Source organism: Vicugna pacos, chromosome 17 (assembly GCF_048564905.1).
Source record: "Vicugna pacos chromosome 17, VicPac4, whole genome shotgun sequence".
NCBI lineage: Eukaryota > Metazoa > Chordata > Mammalia > Artiodactyla > Camelidae > Vicugna > Vicugna pacos.
This window is the reverse complement of record NC_133003.1, coordinates 51,288,674-51,316,219: the sequence shown is the minus strand read 5'-3', so window position 1 is coordinate 51,316,219 and position 27,546 is coordinate 51,288,674. Positions and strand designations below refer to the sequence as shown.

The 27,546-nt window shown below is 41.9% G+C and overlaps 1 protein-coding gene across 7 annotated transcripts in view; it reads right to left on the bottom strand.

Annotated features, from left to right (window-relative positions):
• The window catches only part of PPARG (peroxisome proliferator activated receptor gamma), a 116,863-nt gene that overhangs the window by 40,549 nt on the left and 48,768 nt on the right, over window positions 1-27,546 (bottom strand). For 3 of the 7 annotated variants that reach the window (XM_072941876.1, XM_006206802.3, XM_072941877.1), the window contains exons 3-4: window positions 2,825-3,052; window positions 1,262-1,431 (exon numbers count right to left, since the gene is read on the bottom strand). In XM_072941876.1, coding sequence (XP_072797977.1) covers window positions 1,262-1,431; window positions 2,825-3,044 — 390 coding nt within the window. In that variant the 5' untranslated portion in view covers window positions 3,045-3,052. Of the gene's footprint in view, window positions 1-1,261; window positions 1,432-2,824; window positions 3,053-4,704; window positions 4,769-20,895; window positions 21,153-27,546 lie in introns of those variants that run through there. The other 4 variants (XM_072941879.1, XM_072941880.1, XM_072941878.1 and 1 more) reach the window with 3 other exon arrangements.

Genomic DNA, 27,546 nt, shown 5'->3' with positions numbered 1-27,546 from the left:
CCCTGGGGAGCTAATCCAATGAAGTCAGTTTTACATTCGAGGTGACTGAGAGCTTCAGTGTCATGTGATCGGCAGGGACGTCGGGCGAGTGGCCTAGGTGACCACTAGCTTGTCTCTTTCACTTTACTGAGTTGCCTTTAAAGTAATAAGCTTTTGGATTGAAAAGATTTTAGAGATCATCTAATTCAACATCATCATTTTAAGGGGGTGAAAACGTAGGCAGAATGTGGTTAAAAATGATACATGCAGAAGCATCCTCCGCAGTATTCGGAGCAGAGAGTCAATAAACACTAATTTCCTTTTTTCGGTCCACCATTCGGTAAGGAGCCCTGATGTTTCAATGCCTATGTAACTGTTGTCATAGATCCTTATTCTGAACAAAAAGCCCAGCTGAGGGTTGAATCTGATCTTATATAAGCAGCATTTATTTTATAAAGTAAACATTTATGAACAATTTATGCTGAGCCCTGGAGTACAGAATGAGTACTATTCAATTACTATCTTATTCACCAAGCATGTTAGAATTAATTCTTTTAAAAGACAGCATTTTAAAATATGAGTGGACTAACAATTTCTTAGTAACTGGGCAGAATATTACCAAGTGAACTTTCCAAAGGATCTCTTTTCACAAAGAAAGGAGGTGAGAAGAAATAGAATCTCCTTTCCAAAATCTCACATCTCTTTGCCTGCCTGTAACACATGGCTCACCCTGATGCTGGAATAAGAGAACACACAGCACTGGTTTAGGAGTCGTAAGATACACATTCTGGTCCTGGCTCTGCCACCTTGGCAGACGACCATGGGCAAGTCCCACTGGCTCATGATTTCAACACCTATAAAGTGGCTATAAATACGCTCGACCTTATAGGACTGTTCTAAGGCTCAAATGAAGACTGACTATCTATCTATCTATCTATCTATCTATCTATCTATCTATCTATCTGCCCATCCATCCATCCATCCATCCATCTATCTATCCAGCCATCTGATCTGTCAGGTCTTATATATACAGAATACTGCACAGTATAGTGAGAAAAAAAAAAAACAAACCAGGAGATTCAGGAAATTTGGGTTCTGGTTGGGGTCAGCTCATCACTGTCTTGCCATGGCACCCTGAACAGGGGACTTTTCTTTCAATTTTACTGTATGTTTGAAAATGTTCATAATAATATGTTGAGGAGAAAATAAAATAAAATAAAATAGAAATGAAATAGTAGGTACTTTTCAGCAACTCATTTTAAGGAAAGAACTTGTCTTCTACCTTGCAGCCTTCGCAGGCGTGAACGCCGTAGTGGAAGCCGGAAGCCTTGTCCCCGCAGACGCGGCACTCGATGGCCATGAGGGAGCTGCAGGGCTCCTCGTGAGGCCTGTTGTACAGCTGAGTCTTCTCAGCATAGTAAGGCGGGGAGGCAGGCTCCACTTTGATGGCACCTGTGTACAGGAAAACGGGAGCAGATGATTAACACCAGAAAGACAAGGCTCAGCAGGCCACAGGGCACATCTCTCCAGCACACCTCACTGCCGCACTTTGTCATTCAAGAGTAGCGGCACTCAGGAATGGGGAAAAAAGCCACAGGAAAAAGTAGGCTTTGTGATCACAGGCAAGTCACAACACCTCTGAGCCTCACCTGTGAAAACAAACGGGGATGGGAACTGAGTTTGTGGTTCTATGACCCTCCACGACCCCATAATACTAAAGTCCTAACAGGCACCATACGGTCCTTGAGACAATTAAGGTGACTCTGCTATGCTGTGTGCTGTACTTGGTATGCATCATGATCTGAAATGATACATTTTTATTTATATGTTGCATTTTAAAAGTATTTTTACACCACCCTTGCAAAGGAAACATGGCAGGAACACTGTATGAAAAGGCAATGGTAAGCCCAGCCTGAAGGTATGTGAAAAGTAAGACACCAGGTTTCCATCAGTGCTGAGTCAGAAGAGATGGTCTGTAAAATGACCTCTGGCAGAGAAAGACCCTATGGAAAGTAAGCACCGTCTTTCTGCTGGTCAGGATCAGGTCTCTCAAATTTCCGTATTAGGCTCTGACTGAAAACCACACGTGTAAATAGAACCAAGTATATCATTCATCTTAAAAAAGAAAAAAAACTAGAAACACAGGAAGTTCTTACTTATTGTCAAGTAATGGTTGCCAACTGCATGGTGGTGGCTTTGGAAAACCAGCGTATCAGCAAAGAGATAGGAATCAAGGAAACAGCATCACAGAAATTTATTTTATCTTCAAAAGCGCAGCTTCAGTTTTTCTTGAGTCTGATGGCTTGATGTGAACTGAGTCAATGGCATGGAGATTTATCAATCGCCTACAATGTCAACGTTTAAATTTGTGCTGAAAGATAGGTTTCAGTGTCAGGTGTTCAAACTGCAGAGTTAGGAGAAATGGACTCACAGGAACAGTGATTTAGTGATAAGTTATGTAAGGTAACAAACTGTGACTTATCTACCTACAAGTGGCAGAAAGAATTCTAAGTTTGGGGGATAGACTCTTAGCTGGAGGTACGCCTGGCAATGTAGCCGTGCTGGAACGTGCCCACGGGAAGGAAAGAAGGGAGAAGAGAAAGAAAGAGGGAGGGAGGAGACAAGCGATGGGGGTGGGGAGGAGAGAAGGATCTCGGTGTTCACATACTATCTTGCTTTTTGGTAAGTCATAAATGCCCGCTATTTCAGGGATACACGGATGAATAAGCCAATGGTAAGCGCCTTCACTACAGGCTTTAGTCTCCGGCGCATTTATCTCAGTGTTAATGCGAGGTTAGTCCAACTCTAGCCTCAGGGGTCTGAAAGGTGAACATGGACATCGTACTTTGGTACTCTTGGAGCTTCAGGTCGTACTTATAATCCACAACCATCGGGTCAGCTCTTGGGAACGGAACGTCTTCGTAGTGCGGAGCGGAAATGCTGGAGAAATCAACAGTGGTGAAGGGCTTGATGTCAAAGGCGTGGGAGTGGTCGTCCACCACGGACAGGTCCACGGAGCTGATGCCGAAGCTGGTGGGCCAGAACGGCATCTCGGTGTCAACCATGGTAATTTCTGAAATGGAGAAGAGGACAGGTGGGACGTTAGTCCTGGAGGACAGAGCAACCTCCTAGAGACACAGAGAAAGGGGCCGGAGAGAGCCTGTGGTCAGGGATCTCCCCGGGGCAACGAAGATGAGAGATGAGGACTAACCACCGTTTTAGTGTCGTCCAGGCTGTTGGCCTAACAGACGGAGGTCACCCCCTACCTGATTGTCGCAGTAGAGGACCCTATAATAGTTTTGCGTGGACAGCAGGCCCGCGTCGCATCCTGCGAACAGCCCCGCTCTCACTAGAGAAGGACACCTCTCTTAAGGGTGTCTGGGAATGGGCCTCTTGTGTTTTCCCAGCAAGCAGAGAGCTAAAGAATGTAACTCTCAAAGGCTGACTCTTGCATGAGGTTAAAGACTCCAGCTGTGGTCTTCACCAGAAAAACAAAGCGCCTTGAAAGCACAAATAAGGAGACCAGGGCTGTGGATGTGCTTTAGCGGCTCCAGGAGGACTCATTAGGCAGTGTTTGGGGCCACATGTCTGAATATCTGCATGAGTAAGTACCCAAACAACCTGAAGCTATCTGTGTTGCAGCATAAACACTGCACACCAGAAGGAGGAATGTGCACTGGTGATAGCCCAAAGGTCACACTGGGTCTCAGTGACACCAGAAAAGTGCCTGTGCTCCTAATGATGGGGCACCCATCAAACTGTATCTACCGTTCCCCACTTCATCTGAACCCACCTAACCCAGGTCACTATTTTCTTTGCCCATCTCCTCTGCACGCTTACTTTATGTCTCTGTCCACTGTTCTCAGTATAAATGACTTTCCTGTCAAAATAGAACTCTCTTGTCTCAACTGCGATGCCCACTAAAGTGGGTTTATCTACTTGTCATGATGCCTACTGTGCAGTCCTTCTGCCTGCAGAGTAAAAGGTCGACTGAGCTAAAGGCGGCTTAAATGCTTCTGTGTAAGCACTGGGAAATGAAAACGAGGATGCAAAAAACGTCTGGCTTGCAAGAAAAACGGGCTGCTCATCATTTCCACTGGTGTAATTTCGTTCTGTTCCACTTTTAACATATGACTTCAGTGACTCCCTGCCAACCAGCGCCGTGCCTCTCAATACAGGAATCATGTCCCTAGGGGTCATCTATCTCACTGCAGTTTTGGGGCCAATTTTAATGCTAAAATAGCCAGTTATGTGTCAATAAGTAGAATGAAAAGTTCATATGATTTTAAAGATATACTGTGAAACCCTAAAAAAAGTTATACTTGTAGCATATTTTGAAAGAATGCTAGTTTTTTGTTTATTTGTTTTTTAAAGAATAGACTTTAGTTTTAAAAGCAGCTTTAGGTTTACTTAAAAATTGAGCAGAAAGTGCAAAGTTCCCATATACCCTCTTCCCCGTCTCCTTTCCCCCACCCCCTGCACCACACAGTTTCTCCTATTATTAACCTGCGTTTCCCCTATTATTAACATGTGCCTTAGTGTGGTACACATGTTGCAAAATTGAGAAATCAATATTGATACATTGTTAACTAAAACCCACAGCCTGCATTAGATTTAATTCAGTCTTGTACATCCTATGGCTTTGACAAACGCGTAGTGTCACGTGTCAACCATCACAGTGTCGTACAGGACAGCTTCGCTGCCCTAAACATCCCCTGTCCTCACCTACTTCCCGCTCTTCTCTTCCCCCAAGAATGCTATGACTCTGCTGTCTTCTGTCACAGGCGCTCTGTTGGAAAAGCAGGGGAAGCACTGAAAAAGTCTTTGCTTGGCATTCAAGGCCCTCCCCGACAGTCTGACTTACTCCCTCGTCTCATTTTCTGTTGCTGATCCCAGACCGCATCCCTGTCCTCAGCACATCCTACGGCAGGACCCACCATACAGGGCGCCCAGGGCAGACACCCTCGGCACCGTCTAGTCTGCTCATCCCCGTTCATGCTGCTTCCTGAGGTGGCCCGTCCTCCAGTCGCCCTCCTCACTGCTCATCACCATTCCCGGCTCCTTCCCACAGCAGTGGGGAGCCCCACGGTGGTCCAGAGGCTACTGTCTCCATGGAACCCTGCGTGAATTCTCCACCTTAAAAATGCCCTCCCCTCCCTGTGTTCCCACAGCACTCAGCACCTCTCCTTCCCCCTGATATAATGATCTGGTTAAACGTCTCCACTGTTGGGCTTCAAGCTCTGGAGCAAAGGACAGGGTCTCATTATTCTGTTTTTCCCTTAGTCCTCACGCATAGTTATTGTTTAATAAACGCTGGCCAACTGAATGATCAGATTTTATAGAGAAGAACAGAACAAGTATTCATTTTTCTGTGAAAATAGAAAAAAACAAAGCTACTTTCTCAATGGTTTGGTTTTGCTAAGGCTTAAGCTCCTCAGAAAAGATGCAGTCTTCAACATTATAAATAAAATACAGCTTAAGCTGTAACCCATCCTCTCAACAACGTATACTGAGTTTTTCTCTTTTGATAATTGCAGGAGGGAGATTAGGGTCCTATAAACTTTCCCCCCTACATAGAAAGGACAAAGTTAGAACAAAAAACAGTTTGCCTCTTCATCTCTATGAAAACAAATTGTCCCAAAACACATTTTCCTTCCCCTCCTTCCCTCCTCCCGGTCCTCTTACTCTGGGACGTCTTGACCTAAACAATGTTACTCCGTGGACCACAGCCACTGGGAGGCACAGTGGTTCCCTAGACAGTTTATTTTATTTTGACTCAGAGACGGGTCCAAGGGAGCCTGCTTCTAATTTTGTCTCTAGAAAACATAAGCTACTGTTTCTGCCAAGTTGTAAGCTGAGGAGGTGCTTTCTGTTACTCCATGCAATTACCCATGAAACAACCAACGAACAAAGCATTTGCATGACCAACAGCCCTGCTCAGGGACAAGTAACAGTGTCTCAGCTTTCCAGCTGGGTGACAGGAGTGCACTGTGACAGGCGCATCCATCAATTTCGCAACCTTCCATGTGTTCCAAGCAGGCAGAAGTCTTGGGGCGGATGCCATGTGAAGGACACTAACGTGGGCCGTTTTTCCTAGACCTTCAGCTTGGCTTTAAGCTCGGTTACAGTCAACGAGCAGACTTTTCACAACACGCCAAAGTACAATGTGTCTCGAACAAAAACACAACCGGTATCATGCAAAAGTAACTTACCTCATCTGCCAGGCATCATTATTTGGGAGTATGGAAGTGGGTCAGAAAAGACCCCGAATTACAAAATCAAGCGCCAGAGCTTACAGCTTACCTTTAGGGTTTCACGTTATCCCTTGTGAAGACAAGAAAAACTTCTACTGGAACATCTGGGGGAATATTGCATCTCCTTAATGATTACCTCAGAGAACCCTAAATCTTTGCTAAGAACTGTGCCAGATACAACACTTGGACTGTCTCGTTTCATCCTCACGACAGCCCTGCGAGGTAGGAACACTTATAATTCTCCTTAAAGAAGGGGAAACAGAGGAACAGATACAGAAGTAACTTGCCTAGGGACGCAGTTGCTAAGGAGGAAAGCCTGTTCATAAGCCCAGATGGTCTTAAGCTCCACAGCCGGCAAACACTTAACTTCCTATAAACTTCATACTGGTTAGAAAAACACATCTCCTCCTCATCTTCTAATTCTACATTAAACAACAATTAACTTCAACAAACCTTCACTGAGCACCTATAACGTGCAGGCGCAGAGGGCTGGGGAATGCACCTCGAAGGCTGAGTCATTCTCAAACACAAGCCTCACTAGAGAAACACGTTAAGCTGCACTTTGAGCGGGCACAGGAAAACGCCTTTCCTAGAATGCCTCAGACACAGGAGCTTTGTTGGAAGTGACCTTAGAGAGGCACTTAATGGCTTTTGTTCAATCTCTGCTCATTTGTTTCAGTTTAAGGTACTCATAAATATGATCCCAATTTATTCATCCAGCCCTTCCTTACTGACCCATTTAAATCATTTTGCTGTGTAAACTGACCTGGGAATTTCCTAATTCCTCTCCTGTTAGAATAGCTGGGATCTAGAGACAAAAATCATTCTGAAATAATAGAGTGGGAAGGCCCTTTCTGAGATAATGTTAAGTTCCTCATTTGACAGATGAAGAAAACCAGGCAAAGCGATTTGCTCATGAGCCCACGGTTAGAGGCAGACCCGGTGAGAATCCAGGCTTTCTGCTTCCCACACTGCATTCTCTGCACTGCATCATGAAGTTGTTCCCATATGTAAAGACGCTGAAAAAGGGACATGCAACCTACGCCAATTTTCACAGATTCAGATTTTTTTGGTCTTAATTAATACAGAGGAATGCCATCAAATTTATGAAGGAAAAAAGTCTCCTGCAAGGAGCCATTTACGGGATGGCCAATTATTACAGAATAAAAAAAATCTGTAACAGAATTTGTTTCTCACAAAAACAGTAAACCCTGAATTCATCAAAAGGTTAAGGAAATAGTCTGATAAAGTATCAGTCTGAGTTTTTACATAGTAAATACACGTGTGGGAGGAGGGTATAGCTCGGTGGTAGAGCGCGTGCTTAGCATGCACAAGGTCCTGGGTTCAATCCCCAGTACCCCCATTAAAGATAAATAAATAAATAAACCCAATTACCTCCTACCCTCAAAAAAACAAACAAAAAGAATTAAATAAAAATGTGCCAAATCATTAATAAGACAGCTCAAAAACTTTTTAAAAACAAATGCAGGTGTGTATTTTATTTGTTTGTCTGTTGCAGGCTGCTGTTCTGAACGTTAACATCTGAAGATGGAGGAGAACCAGGGTCGTGTCAGGCACCCTGGGTTTGCATCCTGACCTACTGCTGGTCAGTGCTGTGGTCTCCACATACCTAATTGTCCCCATCTGTAAAATAATTGCCCCGCCTTCCTCACAGAGGTGCTGTGAAGGTTAAGTTAGATAATACATGGAAAGCATCTAGCAGGGGCCAGACAATCAGTTCTCTGTAAATATAATCATTGGTAGTAGCGGTAATTTTTGTAACCAGGGTAACCAGAGTCCTAGAATCCTGTAAGAGGTGGGCTAAAAGCCTCCAGTGCTACCACTAGGGGACAGGAAGAGGAAGAAACACCAGCAAAGCCTATTGTTCAAACAGGACTACGCCTAAAACAGATGTCCTGTTTAAGAGCCCTCTGGAAAAGGAGAGACTACAGTTTCTCTTCGTTACTTGTTCCAGTGCTGAACTGCTCCTCTGTAGCCAGGAAAGTCTGTGTCTTATCTGGCACTTCCCCAGTTGTTGTTAAACATATGTTAATGATTTTTTAAATTTATTTTTTGATCACAAAATCATATTTAATGGAGAAATACGAGAAACAGAATAAGACCTATAAGACAATACCATGTATATTCATTTAAAGTTACGTGTATACAAGACAAAAATACGGCAGGCATGCAAATAAAAAGAACACAGTGACACACACTACAGTGGTTACCTCTGCGGTACAAGAGGATCGAGAATGAGGTACAGATTTAAAATGATCTGGAAAGGAAAAAGAAATAAAGAAAGAAAGGAAGGAAGAAAGAGAAGAGAAGGAAAGCTGTAATTGCAGGAAAGACTGCAGAGGCTGCGGGAATGATGTTTCTTTTAAAATAATTAAGAAGAAAAAAATTCAGGTAGGCAAATACATTTAGGAACTGTTAGGTGAAGCCAGTTTAAGTAGGCTGACTGCAGGACTTAGACTCGTACACTAAAAATCCAGTATAATATACAAAAGAGAAGGGTTGGCAACATTTGGGGAGTTCACCACCTGATGGAATAGAGTTGGTGAAATGAGGGTCTAACCTACGCTGGTGGAGTTTGTCATTTATCACCCTCTGCTTGCCCTTTACCATATGTACTTGAAAAGCATTATTAAGTTACTCCTAGGTTTTCTTTACCTTTAGAGTAACTAAGGGCAAAGGTTTATGTTGGTTAAAACAATAGCAAAACCCAAGAGAGAGAGGATTCCTTCACTAACGTTCTTTTTATGGAGACTATCCCAGAAGCCTCCAGACAGGAAAGAAGAATGCTCCATGTGAAGGATCAGGAATCAGTGCGACCCTGACCTGCTCAACAGCAGCGCTGGAAGCTAGAAAATCAGCAGAGCAATTTTTTTTTAAATCTCCCCTCCCCCTAAATCTTCCAACTTAGAATTTTATACTCAGCCAAACCATCACTCAAGCGTAAGAATAAAGACACCTTCAGAAGTACGAGGCCTCCTCCCACGTGCCCTCTGGCAGAGTTCCACACCAGAACAAAAGGGAAACATGGGACCCGGGGAACAAAGGATGGACACGCAGGGAGAGGTGGGAGGAAGGCCCAGGACAACAACCCGGAGCAGCCCAGAGAGAACGGGGCAGGAGGACCGAGCAGGCGGCGTGACAGTCCCCGAAATGCGCCAAGGACCGCTTTGAGGGCGGCTCCTACTCCCTCAGAGGGTCTGAGAGTGAACCAGTGACGGGTCTGTGGAAAAGGAGCAACTACCGAAAGGAAAGAAAAGAAAAGGAAAAAAAGAAGAATTATTAACTCCAGAAAAACGAATAGCTATTCAGGATCAGAAGTCAAACTGTAGCCTCCTGTCTGGCTCAGCCGTCAGCAGCGCTTTCAAAGTTACCGCTGCACAAACGCACACAAGTGCTGTCACTCACGGCGACAAATGACCACACTGTGAAGCCGGGGAAGGAGGGGTGTGTGTTTCGGGAGAGGCAGCGTGGTGGTCAAGGGCCAAAGTTTTACCTTCCACAGCAGCAAGTCAGTGGGTAATGCACGCAATTTTTAAAATGGCGGCCTAAGCATTTATTTTAAAGATACAGCAGTAAATACCAGGAGACACGTTTTAAAAAGTTAGAAGTCGGGAGTGGGAGCTGGGTGTGGGTTGAGGTTGCTGCTCTTCATTAAAAGCTTTTTGTACGATCTGACTCCTAAAACTGCACAAGTGTTACTTTGATAAAAGTAAACATAAGGTCAAATATTTTAAAGCAGTAATATTTTCCCATGATTTCACCTAACAGAGGGAGTAAATATATTCCTTGCCTGTTTCTCAGTCCTTTTAAAAGGAATTATTATGCAATAACCTGGAAAAGTAAGGAAAATTTTAATGTGGTTTCAAGAAAAGGTAAATCAGAAAGTATTTTTGATATTTGACCAATAGATGACTGTTTTATTGACTCAAGCATTTAAAAAATAAATTCCATCAATTCATTTCTCTTCCTTCATGGTATGATGAATTTTATTAGTAAAAAAGGAAAAAGACTCTGGACCCCATTAGCAGAAGTGCAGTGTAACCGTAGCTAATGAATTTTAAGCACTTACTATGACAGGCATCATACATAAAACCCATTACTTACAGGTTATACGTACACTCACAAATTATAATTTGTTATGTAACTTATAAGCATATATATGTATATATAGTAATATAGTTTACATATGTAAACAGTGCTATAGATTATATATAGTTATAATTACCACCAACAGACTGAAAAAATTAGCAAGGGGTAAGTGATTTTCCCAATGTCACACAGTCAATAGTTATTGGAGCTGGGGTTTGAATTCTGTTGTGGTTTCTCCAAACAGAGAACCTCTTATTTTGAACACCAGGAATTAAGAAAAGGATTAAAAATGGATTCCTTGGTGTGTCATTTGTTTCTTTAATACAAGAAAATATATTTTCATTCTGTTGTCTACTTAGAATATATTAAAAGCCAAATCCAACGCTTCTGCAGTCTGATGTCCTGGTGACACTCCCCGTGACATCCTGGGCAGAGGCTGAAGTGTTCTGATGCGTATCTGCATATGCACACTTGCTTATAATAAGCCAGAAGGTCTCACAGCAAATTTCCAAATTCAGATCAACAAAGGGCGTATCATCAGATACGAGAAGACCATGTTTGTTTATGCTCTTTAAAACTTCACTTTCTCTTGTGCAGGCCACATCTCGTTTAGACAGTTTGCTTTATCTCGTCCTGAGGTATCGGGAGAAGGAAGATTACAGCATCGTGCCCTCGTCCGGACTCATCATTTCCTCTGCTGCCTTCGCTGGAGATTCAAGTCCTCCTTCTCAACACGGTCAAAGCAGTCTGAAGCTGGGTCTTCTGCTAAAACCACCTTCAGGTGTTTCTAAGAGGAGACTTACTGCAAATCTCATGAGGACGCATTGAGGCTAAATCTGTTGACCAGCTAGTTGCTCTGGGTGAGCTGGAAGCCTGGCCTCGTCCGGTGCACACCAGCACCAAGTGCAGAACGGTGTTTAGGTCAGAAAAAAGGAACTGGAATATTTCCCCCTGGCCGGCTCCCTCTGCACAGTTCGGTTTTGGTTTCTCTGTGCTAGAGGAATGAAAATGGGAGAGAGGAGCCGGAGTGGAAAGGAAGAAAAATGAAAGGAATGCACCAGAAATTTGTAACTACTTAGAAAGGATGGAGCCGCCAGAGATCTGCCAAAGGACTGTTTCTCTTTGCTTCATCCACCTGTCAAACACTGCAAGGGACCTCCCGCAGCCAGGAAGAGAACAGGGAGGTGGTTTCAAGTAACGCTTTACTACTGAAGCACCTCGAATAGCTTGAAATGATCCCAGAGGGCAAAGCCAGCTTTACTCAGAGCTGCTCAGTCTGGCAAAGTGAGTGACACACTACACTTCTGTTTGCCCTTTTGTTTTCAATTTACTGTACCAAGCACTCTTCATGAGAAGACAATGGTCTTAAGCTAAACAAACACTGAGAATAAAAATGTCAAAACAGATGTCGCCACATCACTAACGGTTATGGGGCGACGTGCAGATTTTCACTAGCTATCCCACATACAGTATCTTAAAACATATTGACACGTGGCATTAAAACATTCATAGGCAGCATTTTTCATTTTAAATCTTCCTCCTGAGCCATCATAGCATAACAAAAAATATTCTATATGAAAGCGTTTGACATGATTCAACACTCATTCACAATTTTAAAAAAAAAACCTCTTAACTAGGAAGGATGGGAAACTTCATTAATTTGATAAAGACTATCTATTAAAAGAAAACAGACAAACAAAAACCCAAAGTAGCCATCAGATTTGATAGCGAAATATTTAAGCTCTCCTTCCCAGGTCAGGAACAACGGGGACACAGTCACCACCACTTACGTTAAATGCTGGAGAGCCTATCCAATGTTAACAAGAAAAGACAGACACAGGACTAGAAATGGAGAAATAAAACCCACAGTACTTACAGATGACATGATTGTAAAAAACAAAATAAAATAAAACCATTACAGTTAACAAGAGAACTTAGCAAACTTGCTGGATTTAAGGTTGATATTCAAAAATCAACTCTACTTCTATAAGCCAGCAGGAAATAGGAAGTGACATTCAAAAATGATTTTTACATCAAAAACATCAGATACCTAGGGGAAAAAAAATCTAGCAATCTGTGAGGGAAATTTCAATACTGAAAACTCAAGAATGTTATTGAAAACATATCTAAATAAATGTAGGGATATATCACGCTCATGGACTGCAAGACTCAGCATTGTAAAGCTGTCAGCTGTCCCCACCTTTATCAGGGATGGCGGGTCATAGAAGGAAACATGCAGACTGACTACATCCCAGCAAAAACTCTGGGACTGGTGTTAAAGGGACTGGTATAGAATTTCCAGGGCACTCATTGAAGAATTTTCCTATTCAGCAGTTATAAGACAGTATTGAAACAAGTCTTAGTAAACTATCTATTTTTTTTTCAATTGGCTTCCTTGGACAATAACGGCTAAATACATGTTCAACGGAAGTTTTCAAATCAACGTAAACAGGGAAGGAAAAAATTCAAAGGGTGCACATGCCATCTGAAGGAGTGAGTATTACACGTCTCATTTTTGCTTTAGGTATGTTTGGCTTACATGTAAGTCCTATTCTGTTTTATAAAGATCCTGTATTATTTTTTTTTTAACAATGCTGGAAATCTTTTCCCAAATACTAATGCCTAAATTGGGATTGCTGTGTTTGGGAAGTTAATATGCTTGGATCAGCTGAGTCATCTTTGGAGACATTCCATTTAAGTGAAATAAAATCAGCAGGTTAAATCTAAGTCACCAATTTTAGGCTAATTATTTAACTCTTCTTTGTATCAACCATCTATTTCATCAACCGTGCTTCTCAGAAGAGTCATCATCATATTTTACTGTGATGTTTCTCTTCCCCAAACCTCCCCCTGCTTTACTTTTCTTCGGCATCTTTCTCTAACTATCTTCATCTCAGTACACGCTGCATCAGTAGCACAAAACCAAACCCACCTCAAAGCAAGATAACCAGTGACCTAAAACTGTGTGCAAGGTGTTTTTCAGGCTTCACAAGAAACACACTAGCACGTGGTTATTGACCTTGAGAAGTCACCAAGGGGAAAGATGGTTGGTGACAGAAGAAAGTACAGAGACTGACCTAGTGATACAGGCAATGAGAGCCCTGCAACGTGGAGGAGAGAGACCCTCACGTCCTGAAACAATCAGGGATAACTTCATGGTAGACCCGGGTTTTGAATTATGAGAGCCCAGTGGGGTGACTGGAATCTGGCTTGTTACAGATAAAGATATTCCACGGAAAAGATACTTGTCTCCATTATCCACGCGCCCCTTGTATTACCTGAGTGTATTTAAGCAATAATAACATGAACTAACACCGCAGAGGACTAGATTTCACGCAGGACAGACACCTGCAAGGTGGACTGGTTTCTCCTGGGTCAACTGTCTGTACCTTGTAATTGGCTAGAGGTGTGGTTATATCGATGGCAAAGAGATTTCTGTGTAAATGGCAAAGGTTTCTATGTAAATCTGGCCATACTCAGGTCAAACTCACACCTGTGGGTCTTATTAGCATCATATCTTAATCAACTAAAGCAAACACGCCTCAACAGTTTATATAATAGGACTAAAATTTTCGAAGCTAAAGGCAGGGTTTTAGGTAAAGGGTAACACAATAGTAAAATAATATCCACTTATCTTACACTAAAAATATTTAATTGCTAATGCAAAGCAAAAAAAAAAAAAAGACTAAGAATGAGTATCTTACTTTTTCCAAAAGAAGTGACTTGATTCAAAGAAGTACAGGGAGTCATCGTGTTCACAGGACCTGAACATGAGGGAGGAGCTAGAGCTTCTCTCCTGTAGCTAAGCTTTGCCACTGGCTCTTTGCCAAAACAAGAAACTGAACCTTGGTTTCTTTCTTCTGAAACTATGATTAATAGTAAGTATCCATCAGATAATATCTAAATAGTCTGAAAACTGTTAAGGAAAAGATCGGAAGAGAGTAAGCAGTAAGTCTAACCTAATTAACCATGGGAATAGAAAACGTTGGCTAGCAAGGACGATGAAAATGTGCATTATCCCAAAGTGCTAACTTCCATTTTAAGGGTGAGAAGACAAAACTAACACTTGTTGGGCACCAATGACATCTCAGGCACTGCTCTAAGGGCTTAATATATTGGACATTAGTTAGTTAACCAAATAAATTATTTTTCTACTAGCAAATAAATCTCTTGGAAGTTCAAATGAACACTGAAAGTATCCAAAGGCAGGCAGACTTGCAGAAGAAGCCAGGCATTTGGATAATTCACAAACTTACAACATTCAAATTAATTTCCAAATGGCATTCAGCTAATAATATTCAAACCAGTGGAAGGCCACGGCACAAAAAACTCTAAGTAATTCAAAATACATTTGTACCTGGTTTTCAGCATACACTATAATATTGTTGGTTTGTTTATATTAGCATCGGTTTTAGAATATTATTTAGCGTACACTAAACTTTTGTTTTCACGTACTAAACAGATTCCAGCGAGCTGCTGAGGTACACCAGGAGATCGGTGTGGTCTTAATAAGTCAACAAGAACTTACTAGACACCTATTATGTGTTAGATACTGGTTGAATAAAGAAGAATAAAACTTGGATCTTCTCAGTGACTATATAATTTGGCTTAGGGAATGTATAAAACAGAAAATAAGATCAGATGGCCTCCAATTAAGGGCCAAATAGTGTGATACAGATCAAACATGTTAGAGAAGTGTATTCTTTCATTTAACAAGTATGAACAAGCCCCACTGTTCACCACACTTGGGACATTGGCGGGTTAGCAAACTAGACAAGGATCTCTGCCTTCACTGGGCTAATAGGCTAGTGGGATAAAGTGGCCAATAAACACGATAAATAAGTAAGTTACACGGTAGGTTAGATGACGATGAACGCTTTAGAAATAAGAAAATGTACAGTCGGGGGAGGGGCGGGGGGAGAGAGAGAATTCAGTAGGGGGGTCAAGGCAGTCCTCACTCAAAGGTAACAGCTGAGCAAAGATTACAAGGAGCTGAGTCAGCCAAGGTGTCCGAGGAAGAGGGTTCCAGGAAGAAGCAAGAACTAGAGCGGAAGCACAAAGGAAGAGGGGAGGAATAGCAAGGAGGCGGGTGTGGCCGGGGCCGAGGGGGAGAGGCAGACAGGGAGAGGAGGAGGGGGGACACTGATGGCAGTGGGGTGCGGGGCACAGGGGAGCCCCTGCAGGGTGCTGAGCAGACTGACAGACCTGACTTCCTTTTCACCGTGATCCCTCTGGAAGACGAACGGGTTGAGATCAGGCTGCTGGGAGGTCAGGCAGAAGGAGGCAGACCTGTCAAGAGGCTGGGACAGCACTCTTGGCGGGGGACGGTGGGTGGCCTGCATCAGGGCGGTGGCAGTGGAGGGGGGCAAGAGATACTGTTTTGTGGGGAAAGAGCGCAATTACAGTAATGTGTTCAGAGATTGTTTTCATGGAGCAGACGTCACTTGATCCTGACCTTGAAGGACAGAGAGGACTGGAAAATGTGGAGGAACTGGGAGAGGCACTCCAGGCTTGGACGCAAGAGTGAGTGTGGCTTATCCTTGGAACAGTAACGTCAGTCCAGTTAGAGCATGGCAGGCCAGTCTCTGGGGCGTGGAGGGAAATGAGATACGTAAGGTGAAATCCAGATTACAAAGAGCTCGGAAAGCCAGGCAAAGGTGTTGAGACCTCACAGCCCTCACTCTGGTGCCTTGAACATAGCAGGTGCTCAATACATATTAGAAGACGGGTAATAAAGACGGGCTTTTAGGACCACTGATTTGGCAGATTGGAATGGCTGGCTGAGAGTTTCTCATTTAGAAGGTCGGCTAAAAGACCATACAGAAATTCTGGCCTGAGATAATGAGGGATAATTCGGTGTAGGTAATTGCCAGTTGACTGTTTTAAATCTACTTTATAATGCAAACCATTCACCGCTTGTGGGAACCTCAATCTTGTGTTGGCAATCCCTTACTCAAATAAAAATAACGTGAGTCTAAAAAACTGTGTACTCAAGCAGCCACGTGATCTTAATTCCCAGGTTATAAGAGTTGGATGGCAGTTACTATGAAGTAAATGTGCAATGCTTGTGTCTCTAAATTAGTTACAGGTGCAAAACCATTGACAAAAAACCGATAATCTGGTAGAGGTTTACAGAAACTTAGTTTCATTCAAATGAGTTTGATTCATTTTCTACCACACATTTTCACAAATACTCAACACTGTAGATGGACACAATGCATTTTCTGGACAACTTTCTAATGCCTAATTTAAGGGTGTTCAAAGGAAGCTAGAATAACAGAACCCTAGCATCTGTTCTGTTGATCTAACACAACTAAGAAATTTGCTTTGCTCAGATTTCCTCTAATACCAAGAATATGTGCCTTACAAAAGAGTTGTGATGATTTTAGAATCTCCCCCAGGTTATCTTGTTCAAGCTATAAGTGAGAACGCCGACAAAGGTAATAATCTACAGCAACCTCCATAAAAGGTATAAAAACTTTTTCATTTAACAACCCATTTTTACACTGCAATTAACAGTTAAGTGGATAACTGCTGTCAGACAGCCTTTAGGACACATTGTATCAAGACAAGGAGTTCTAGGGGAAAATAAAACTTTTAAAAAACACTGTGTTTTCTTGTAAGCATTTAATATAAATGACACTTGTGTTCTGGATGTTTCCTATAATTCATAATTTGCGGGGTGGGGAAGGACAAGAGAAATGACCCTTTTTGGAAGCCAGGAGATTCTCAGATTCTAGAAACCTACCAAATCTACTAAGTCCTAGTGATCAGAAAAGAGATGTGAGCAGTTAAATCAGAAATAAATAATAAAACTAAAGCCACATGAAGGAAAACATTATTATGGACAATAGTAAAATTCTAGAAAAAGGCCCTGAAGGGGTATTACTTGTGAGACAAGGAAATTCAGAGCTGTCAATGACCTAACTCCTCACCATCTAGAGGACATTACAACGTTAAGACTTTTTCAGTGTCTCAAAGGAGAAAACACATCAGCATCACTGTCATCTAGACACAAAGGATGATTTCAGCTTTTGGAAACTGATTCTTTCCACAGGCAAATGTTAATGAAAGTGGGAGGTAATTCCCTCCCACTTAAGTGTCCCATAATGACACTTTCTCTAAGTTTGATCATTTCCTTATCAAAACATTCACGGGAGGTCGAGCAGAAGCCTCATCTCACTCAAAATTGCCACTTATTTTGATGCATGAGGAATCTGCAGCTTCCCCATCCCCAACATCCCTTAAAATGCTTCAGATTTACGGTATTACATGTCTTCCATGCTATCCACAAGCGGTTAACACTACAAAGCCAGGACCACAAACTCTGCATAGGGAGTCAGACGTGCTTTCGCAAATACTGCCATTTAACCCTACACCAGCTCTGCATTTTCTGTTAACATAAGTGGATACGGAAGGCAGAGGGGCTAAGTAAGTGACTTGCTCAAAATTACACAGAAGGTACGTGGCCAAGACAGGACTGGCGGTTACATCCCCTGCTACTACATGCCTCTCTCCAAATTTCTGGAAAGGTGAAAACTTGGGTCAGTTACCTAAACGCTTCCAAGGATACAGTGGCCTGGAGTCACACAGACACCGTTTAAGTATCCGTCAGTAGAAATGGCAGCCGATCACTCCCTCCTCTCTCAGGAGGGACTCTCGTTTCAAAGAATCCTCTATTGCAGCACTTATCATGTCTCTAAGGCATATTTCCATTGCTCAATCGGCTCCCAGCGAAGAGCGTGTCATCATCTTTCAGTGCTCTGGTGCAACAACTCAGAACTGGAGAATTCACACAGGACCGAGTCTGGCACTGAATGCAGGAGGCATATTCGGCTTGAGTTCAGGGAAGCTTCCCTTCCATCTTGACAATTTTTACTAGTGCAAATGGATTCACAGCCAGTATGGGGTTATGTGGGGTTCCTTGCAACGCTACGCTGAAAACAGTCAGGGAAATGCAAAAAAGGGCCTCGCAGTGATAAGGGAGCCCGGGGAAACGTGTACAAGTCCCCTTCGGGCATCGTGGCGACACAGTGGACTTTTCAGTCTTACAAATGGGACCAGTACAGCTGGACATCTGGGTCATTCACACTCGATGAGCCACTTTGTCTTCAATAGCTGCACCCAAATCCTTGCGACACCCCGATTCCCCTTTGCCTGGGATGAGGAAGAGGAGCACCTGAATGAATGCCTGTATCTGGGTCAAGGCCCTAATCTCCAGTGTTTCACCTCCACTGGCCTCAATTAGCTAATGGTGACCATACTGCCGATTCATTTTCAAGTCTGTCTGTTTGTTTTGGCAAGGGTGGAGTAAATACGTAGTGGTCCTCTACAAAATACAATAGGAGTTAACAATGACAGATCTCTGGCCTTTAGGAATTTGTATTTTTAACAGAAAAACAACAAGAATAAGGAGTAATCAGAGACCACATAACACAAGAGAACAACCGGTGCACTGTACAATCTCTTAACTGCTAACAGTTCTATTCTGTACTGTGTTAATTAAGATGAAAAGTACTGGGTTACTCTTCTGAAGATTTGAGACTCAAAAAAGTTAAACCCAGGGAAAATTCAAGGCATACAAATAAAGAGACTAGTACAGAATGAAAACTAACTTGAAACACATAACTATCCCTTATCATTTCTCCCCTAGTTAACCTAAAATACTTGTTGAACTGCATTCTGAACATATTCTATTCGAAGAGACAAAACGATCAAATTTTTGACTCCGGGATTACTTCATAGTATAGCTAGGACATTCCGCCTTGATGCAGGCTAAGTTAATAACTAGAGAAAAATGGCAATAATTTTGATGGCTTGTAGAAAAACAGAGTAACAGACTTTTACATTATGCAATGAAACTAAGGCTCCTATCTAAGAGACTCAGAAGATAGAAGAACACATTGAGTCCAATCATCATAATAAAATGAAACGGCGTTTCAGGAAGTATTTTTTTCTTCTTTTAATATACTTATTGAAGTATAGTCAGTTTACAATGTTGTGTCAATTTCTGGTGTACAGCACAGTGCTTCTGTCATATAGGAACATACATATATTCGTTTTCACATTTTTTCACCATAAGTTACTACAAGATACTGAATATAGTTCCCTGTGCTATACAGCATGAACTTGTTATTTATCTATTATATATATATTAGTTATTATCTGCAACTCTCGAACTCCCAATTTATCCCTTCCCACACCCTTCCCCCACCTCGTAACCGTAAGTTTGTCTTCTACATCTGTTTTGTAAATAAGTTTGTCTTCTTTTTTTTTTAAGATTCCACATATAAGGGATATCTTATGGTATTGGGAATACTTTTTCTTAATTTTTAAGAAGCTTGATGTTTAAAAAATTTGTGATTAATACGTTCAAACTTCAGGCTTCCAGAAAAATCACAACATTAAAATGTAAAGGCATCCATTTCAACAATCAAACAACTTGATTTTAATGCTTTAGCATTTATATTACAAAACGTGAATGTGACTAGTTAACACAATCTATTTTTATACAGCATCTATGAGAAGAAAAAATAAATAAAACGAAGAGAAATACAGAAATAAACACGAATGGTACGGAACAGAAGCAGCTGTTTCAAGACACTCCCGCAGAAGGAGCTGTAGAAATGAAGAGCTTACATTTTGCAATGGCCAAGGAAGAAATGTTAACGATGAGGCACCTCTCTGAACCTTTTATATCTGAGTACCAGTAACGATCATTTATTTAACATTCAATAGGCATTCAGAGGCCTCATTTCCTCTATGCGAAAAGTGAGACGCTTAGAAGAGACATTCTCCAAGGTGCCCTCACTCTCTTCTACAAAGCACTAGGCAACGTGCCAGGTACCCTAAGAAATACAAAGAAGACTCTAACTTGGTTCCACACTCTGGAAGCATACAGTTCTTTGAGAGAGAGAAAATGTACACACACGTACCTAGATTTTAAAGTAGAACAAAACGTGCCGAAGGACTTTAAGAGGAATAAATGCTGTAGGAGGGATAAACATCGCTATGAGAGATGTAACACACAAGACTGAAAGGAGGAAAAGCAACTCTTCGGGAATTCTAAGAAGATCTCAAGTATTTTGGGGAAACATATATATTAACCCAGGAAATAAAAACAAATGGGATATTTGGGGGCTATAAATATACCTTTAAGGGGGAGGGTACAGCTCAAGTGGTAGAGCAAAGCTTAGCATGCATGAGGTCCTGGGCTCAGTCCCCAGTACCTCGCCCAAGAATAAATAGATAAATAAACCAAATTACCTCCCCCCACCAAAAAAAGAAAAAAATATATATATATACCTTTAGTGCTTAAAATTCAGGACACAGAAGTCATGCACAGAGATGAAATAAAGATTAGTTCAGGTTTTTCTGAAGTTCTGAATATGCTTATAAGTGACCACAATAGCAATAAACTGAGCATCAGAATACTGAACTATACACATCACAGCATCAGAACAAATACAACCTGGAAAACAAACGACAGGAACAACTCTACCTTCCAAAACGCCCGAAGAACCCCAACAGCCATCCCTGGAACTGACTTTACCTTGTGAAGTGTGTGCAGACAGTGCACCAGCGAAGGAATCACTTTCTGGGTCAGTAAGAGAATCTCCCAGGATTTCACCCATAACAGCACGGAATAGGGATTTGCTGTAAATCGCACTGATACTTTGTCTATTTCTTGCAAAAGGCCAACCCGTTAAAAGAAAAAGATCTGTGGTAGTAGAACCTGTGAACGCACCAATGAATCAAGACATCAGTTTCCAAATATTTGGGAGAGGTGGGAATAAACCCACAAAGGACCAGGCCTGCCCTGGCTGGCGTGCTCCTGTCAGAGGCCAGCTGTGACAGAACGTTGTGTCATAATGTTGTTCACTGCTTTGGCAAGACTTGGTACATTACAAGGAAAACATTGCCACATCGTCTCGCCAGTGACCCACATGTTCAGTGTCTTGTGAGGGGCGCGTGCAGTACAGTACTTAGAACTCTCAGAGAAAAGAGATTGTTCAACGCTCTACTGCTTCTTAAACGGAAACTTTACATCTTTACATAGGTTATGAAATCCCAGATAGACTGACTCAAAGCTTTTTTTCCTGTCTGCCCATCCCGGGTTGAATCTCTAATCCTATTCCCTGAAATCTGAAGAAAACTTCCAAATTCAGACACGTGCTCCTATTTTAAAATTTGCTGTCAGCTACTGAGATGTTACGTTCTAAGGTATTCATTTGACTACTTTGTAAAGTAGGTCAGAAATGGTACTGACTGCTATCCAAATTGTATCCAATTAAAGAGCTGAGAAAATGGAGATGCAGCCTGATACGGTTTAGATTTTAATGTATCAGGGTCTGTTCTTTAAAAATTTGATTATTAAGTTTATCCATCAAAAGCAAGTGTAGCGGGGAGGGTGTATAGCTCAGTGGTAGAGTGTGTGCTTAGCATGCAGGAGGTCCTGGGTTCAATTCCCAGTACCTCTGTTGAAAAAAAAAAAAAAACCAAAAACCTAATTACCTCCCCAAATAAATAAATAAATAAAAACATAAAATTAAAAAAAAATTAGCAAACACGGCAACGCTGCACCAGCTTATGTTTGAACATCGGTTAGTGCTTACATGATAAATTCCATATCACAGTGAGAGACATGGAGTTCTCTCTGAGGGGAACAGTGCACTGCTGGGGGAAAAATGGACTTAGACTGATAGGCTGGCGAGGAATTGTGGTCAGTTTTGTAATCAGGAAAAAGCTGGCTTCTTGCTCGACGCCTTTGTCCTTTTTGGTGAGGAGGAACAGGAGCTGTGCCAAACCTCAACGTGGGAGCAGCTCTCCGCTTGTCACACAAGCCGCCTCACAGAACTGTGGTGACTCGTGGACTTAAAAAGATGCCCCAACCTAGGGCAAGATATCAGATGGCAATAAATCTCTTAATTACGCTGGTCCCAGTACTCCCCATGCTCAGTGAATACACATCTGGTTCATCTACGCTGAGTAACTGGACGTCCTGCGGGGGACCAGCAAAAGCCTTCTCGTCAGTCATCCCGGGGCAGCGCCTGGTGGGAAGCACACCTGCTGGGTCTCAGCGGCGCGGGGTAAAGTGCAGGGCTGGGCAATTACATCGTGCATAAACCTTTAAAAACCAAAAAGCCTCGATGAAGGTAATTCACGTGAAAGCGAGTTTCTTGACAGTCCAAATGACCGAGGTAATCAGTTGTGCAAAACGTGTTTTATCTATACTCAATAAAGGAGTTTCTCTTTTCCTCTCAGTGGGAAATTTCCTTACATGACAGGCTCAGTGACATCATATTTTTTTTACTGAAGTGCAGCCAGTTACAATCTGTCAATTTCACACAGCACAACGTCCCAGTCATCAGTGATGTCATATTTAAAGGTGTGATTATCCAAGATTCTTGGTTGCATTTGTGATCGATAGAAACAAATTATTAAAGTCAAGAACATTTTTTTCCTGTTAATAAAACAGAACAAAAACGTAAGCCCTGTTTTGCCTACAGATGCTCCGACTCAACGTCCCAAGACGTATTCGAGTCTGGAAGACAAATTTCAGCTTTATTCTCGTTAAGTGGCAGTATCTCATCCAATTCCCTAACCATCATCTCATTCTTGCCTTCAGATTCCAAAGTCTCTCCGATTTGTAAACAACGACCAAGTTTATTAAAATGTTCTTAAGCTTAGACTGGCTTATGAGAATGATAAAGTCGGCAGGATGATACCATTTTTGAACGAGAGAAGCCCTTTACGGTCTGAGGCTCTATGACTGAGATGAGAAAGTGAGGCCCCAGATGACAAGTAAATTCTCCAGGTTACAGAGTGAAGTTGGGGCAGGTGTCCAGGCCTCTCGTCCTCAGGGCAGTCAGTCTGACACTGGCCTGCGCCGACTTCTACTCTCAGAAGTGCCTAAATCACCTCTTTTAAAAACTCTGGCCACAGGGATAGAACACAGGGTGAGCTAAGGGGAAAATATGTCAACTCTCTCAAGGAAAATCGATGACTAACTGTGTTACTCGTTTTTCAACACCTCTGGACGTGCAGGGGGTGTGGGAAGTTCCTCACTACCCTCTTCCTCTTGTTCCCACATTTCCTCAGTGATGGCGTAGCCCGCTAAGGCCACAGACTTCTATCTGAGGATGGGTAATTCATAATTTCATCCGAGGAGCAGGAGAGCTTAATTCCTACTTCGTGACATCTGAAAAAACAACGGACAGTTTGGTATTTGAGAAGGCTGCTCTTTGGTATTTGGCCTCCAGTATTATTTACGGAACCCATCTTTGGCAAAAGAATCTGAACATTATTCAGCCAAAAAACTCCCCGCATTTTAGCACATTTAGGAGAACACAACTAGAGTGGTAACAGCTGTAAATGATTCCATAACAAAAAGAGAATGTCTAAAAATGAATCATAAAACCGTAGTACTATAACTGTGCGAAGTTTTTTAAAAAGCATGATTTGCATCAAATATTCCCGTAAAATAGAATATTTTTCATGTCACATTGCTCTTGAAAACTAATTACAACTTGGCCCTTTTTTTCTTATCAAGGGAACACTGGTTTATAGCATTATATAAGTTTTATGTCTCCAACATTATGTTTCAACTTCTGTATACACGACAGCGTGCTCACCACCAAAGGTCTAGTTTCCCACGCATCACTATACAGTTGGCCCCCTTTATCCATTTTGCCGTCCCCGCCACCCTCCTTTCCCTCTGGTAGCCACCAGACTGTTCTCTGAATCTGTGCAAAACCTTTTTTTTAGGGGGTTATAGGTTAAATCAGGGTTTCATTCTCCAGACTGAATTTCTCAAACTGCTTTAATCGCTTTCTTTCGTTCTGGTGTAACTCAAGCTATGTTAGCAGAAGTTAGGAGAGTGTGCACAGTAGTCTTTTCTTTGGCTACAACCCCACTTAAAAAGTCGCTCCCTTTCATGCTACAAGTGCCATGAGCACTTACACCAGCTCCGAAAAGGCCAGGAGCTCCTTGAGAGAACACCACCCGGTACCTCTGAGCAACCCTCAGGCCTTGCCCAGTGTCCCTAGTTGGCATAAACACGTGTTTACTGTTTTTGCTGGTGACATGAACCACGCGAGAACAGCTGCTCCACACGTCTATCCCACAGATCACGCAAGGAGGACTTCAGAGACCTCGTGAACCGACAGCCTCATCAATGTCCCCCTCGTACCGACAAGGCTGACGTTTCCCCGTGGTCCTCCACGTGACTGCTGACGCCCAGAGCGACGACCGACGCTCAGCCCCCCGCCTCCCGCCCAGAACCGCTGTCTCTTCCTAGCGCAGCTCAGGTTGGCTCGGAGCCTCGTCTTCCAGCAGTGGTTACACCAGCTCAGAGTTTCCTCATATCAGAGGGAACAAAACATGGAAGGAATGATGTTCTGTGGGACACGTGCCTTTCAGAAGAACAAATAATCTTGCATCCTTACATGGAAATTCCACCACAGCCATCACAGCAAGCCTGGTGTTCCCATGGAAAGGGACAAAGGCAGGCCGCCACTGAAAACATCTGTTTTAAAGGCAGGCTTCGTTCTTCTTTAATCAAAAATTGTAATTCGGTTCAGATTTTCAAAAAGTAACACGTGTCCTATACAGGATTAATATCTAAAACTAATGTACCATTCTGACTGAAAATAATGAAATGATGTTAACTTGTAGCCAAGAGCTCCAGCAGACGTGTGTTTGATATTTTAAAAGGTCTTCTTGACCCTGAAGCTTTGTAGCATCTGGAAAAGCACACTGACACTGGAGACAGAAACCCTAGGTTTTGGTTTTCTCTGTGGGTTCAGGCCACAGACTTGTGTCAACTCTTTGGGTTCCAATTTCTCATTCTAGAATGAATCTTGTCTTTCTGCAAAACAGACTGACCCTTAAAGTCCTTTTGGGTCCTAGAGTGGAGCTACGTAACAGTATGCCTGTGATTCGTTTATGTAAAGTGTGATGGAAATTCTGTATACTGCATTCCTACTCATGTTCTAATCCGAAGTTACTATTTCATTTTCATACCTGACTGCTAATTAGGTGACCGCATGAAAGGCACTTTTATCTGGAAACTTCCTTCTCCCCCCCGGCACCCCCTCCCCCGGCTCCCTGCCGTCTCCTTCAAAAGTTAACTTGCTTGACTTGCTTGTAATACGTGAAAGAAAAAAACAAAAACCTAACCTGTCTAACTACTTTCTAGGGATCAACTAAACACTTTTCAAGTCATTATACCTTTGAAACAAAGACATCCTACCTAAATTATGCTAACTTGTGTTTGCATGTAATATTTGAAATTCTCCAGTAATTTGGTTTGCAGCATAACAAAATACCATGGGCGACATTATCAACTGACCATGTTGTGGGAGATCTTAAACCTCCAAAACATGTATCTTCTTCATTGCTCAGATTTTATCAATCAAGTCTTTCAAGATCAGTTACATGGAGATTCTCTCGGCAACATACCTTATCACTGGTGAACTACACTAGGACTCCAGAATGACCGTAAAGCAAGCGTAGAGCCACAGAGCTACGTGCAAGTTTAGTTTACATAAAATAAGCAATTTACCAGTTCTGCAACTGTCTTAAAGGAAATGTGTGGACTTTTGAGATCATAGACTCACATAACTTAATACCAGGGGGATTAACACACTCAAACTCTGAAATTTTCATAAGGAAAAATGGGTGCTGGAGAAATGAAAGGATCTGCCCAGGGAATGACTGAGATAATTAGTAGCAGAGTTTGAGCTAGAAATCAGGTTTCTCTGTTCCCAGTCCAAAGCGCCAAACTGCGCTCTATCTCATTAAAATGATGCAATAAAACGTTCAAATAAATTGTTCCAATCAATTATTCTTAATGCCAACAATCATGCTAGAAGTCTATCGGCATGAAAGCATTCGTACTCTATGATTCACTTAATGTGGATGAATCACCCATGAGAATGCCACAGTTAATCACAGAGTTTAGAGGCAGTGCTTTCTGCAAAGGAAGCACCCCGTAACAGCTTGGTAATTACAATTTGGTAATATCTGATCAATCAGTCCAGGAATCCATTTTGCTGACAAATGTTCTTTTGCCTCATTCATAGATCCTTCATGAGTCACCCCGGCATCCTAGAGGGCTTATGCTACGAACTATTGACACCGTTCCCTGCTCTTATGAAATAAAAAAAAAATTTACCATGTGAAATTTCCACTGTAAGGTAATCACACTCCAATTTTTAAAAAGTACCTTAGAGCTGTATGCTGTTGTCAGCTGTACTGAAATTCACAGTGATGCTCAGAGGGCCTTCAGAGCAACACAAGAAAAATAACAGTGGCTACTAAACAGAGCTTCAGTGTGGAACCTGGGAATGGTTTTTGTCTATAAAGTTAATCTCTAATTTTCTGTCAACTCTCTAACTGCTATCATGAATAAAATGGGTCTATCTCTGCTAAATGGACTTTTAAAACTCACACTCATTTTTGAAGATACCACACTCTGTATACCATTTCTTCGAGAAAAATGTTTATGTTCGTGAAAAATATTTAAGAGCAAGAGGTGCCAGCTGATGACAGCTCTTATTTTATTAACCAAGTTGTCATGTGTAAGGTTTAGATTTTTGAGGATAAGAATTCATAACATTGTAACTTTGAAAGCCTACTCTGTTCCAGGCACTGACTTATTGAAATCATCTTTAATTATGGCAACTACTCTTTTAGATGAGAAAACTGAGGCTTGAAGAGAGAACGTGGCATGCCCAAAGCAAAAATGCTTGTAAAGTGACCGAGTCTGAAATCAAACACAGGTCTGTTTGACTCTTTGCACCATGTTGACTAAAGACAAATAGACCAAACTTTACAGTCAAACTCATTACCAGATGTTTCTGAAAGATACCAAACTGTTTTTGAGTCTTTGTACCTTTTTTCCTCAGTGGAAGCATTTTTATTTTCCTTTAAAGACATAAAACATCGTTGCTTTTCTACTATATGAAAAGTTCTTTTTTTTTTAAGTAAGATTTTAACCAATCTATGTTCATTGTTGAAAAATTTTTTTTAACTTTTTTTACTGATTTATAATCATTTTACAATGTTGTGTCAAATTCTAGTGTTCAGCACAATTTTTCAGTCATACATGGACATATACACACTCATTATCACATTTTTTTCCTCTGTGATTCCCTGTGCTATACAGTATAATCTTGTTTATCTATTCTACAATTTTGAA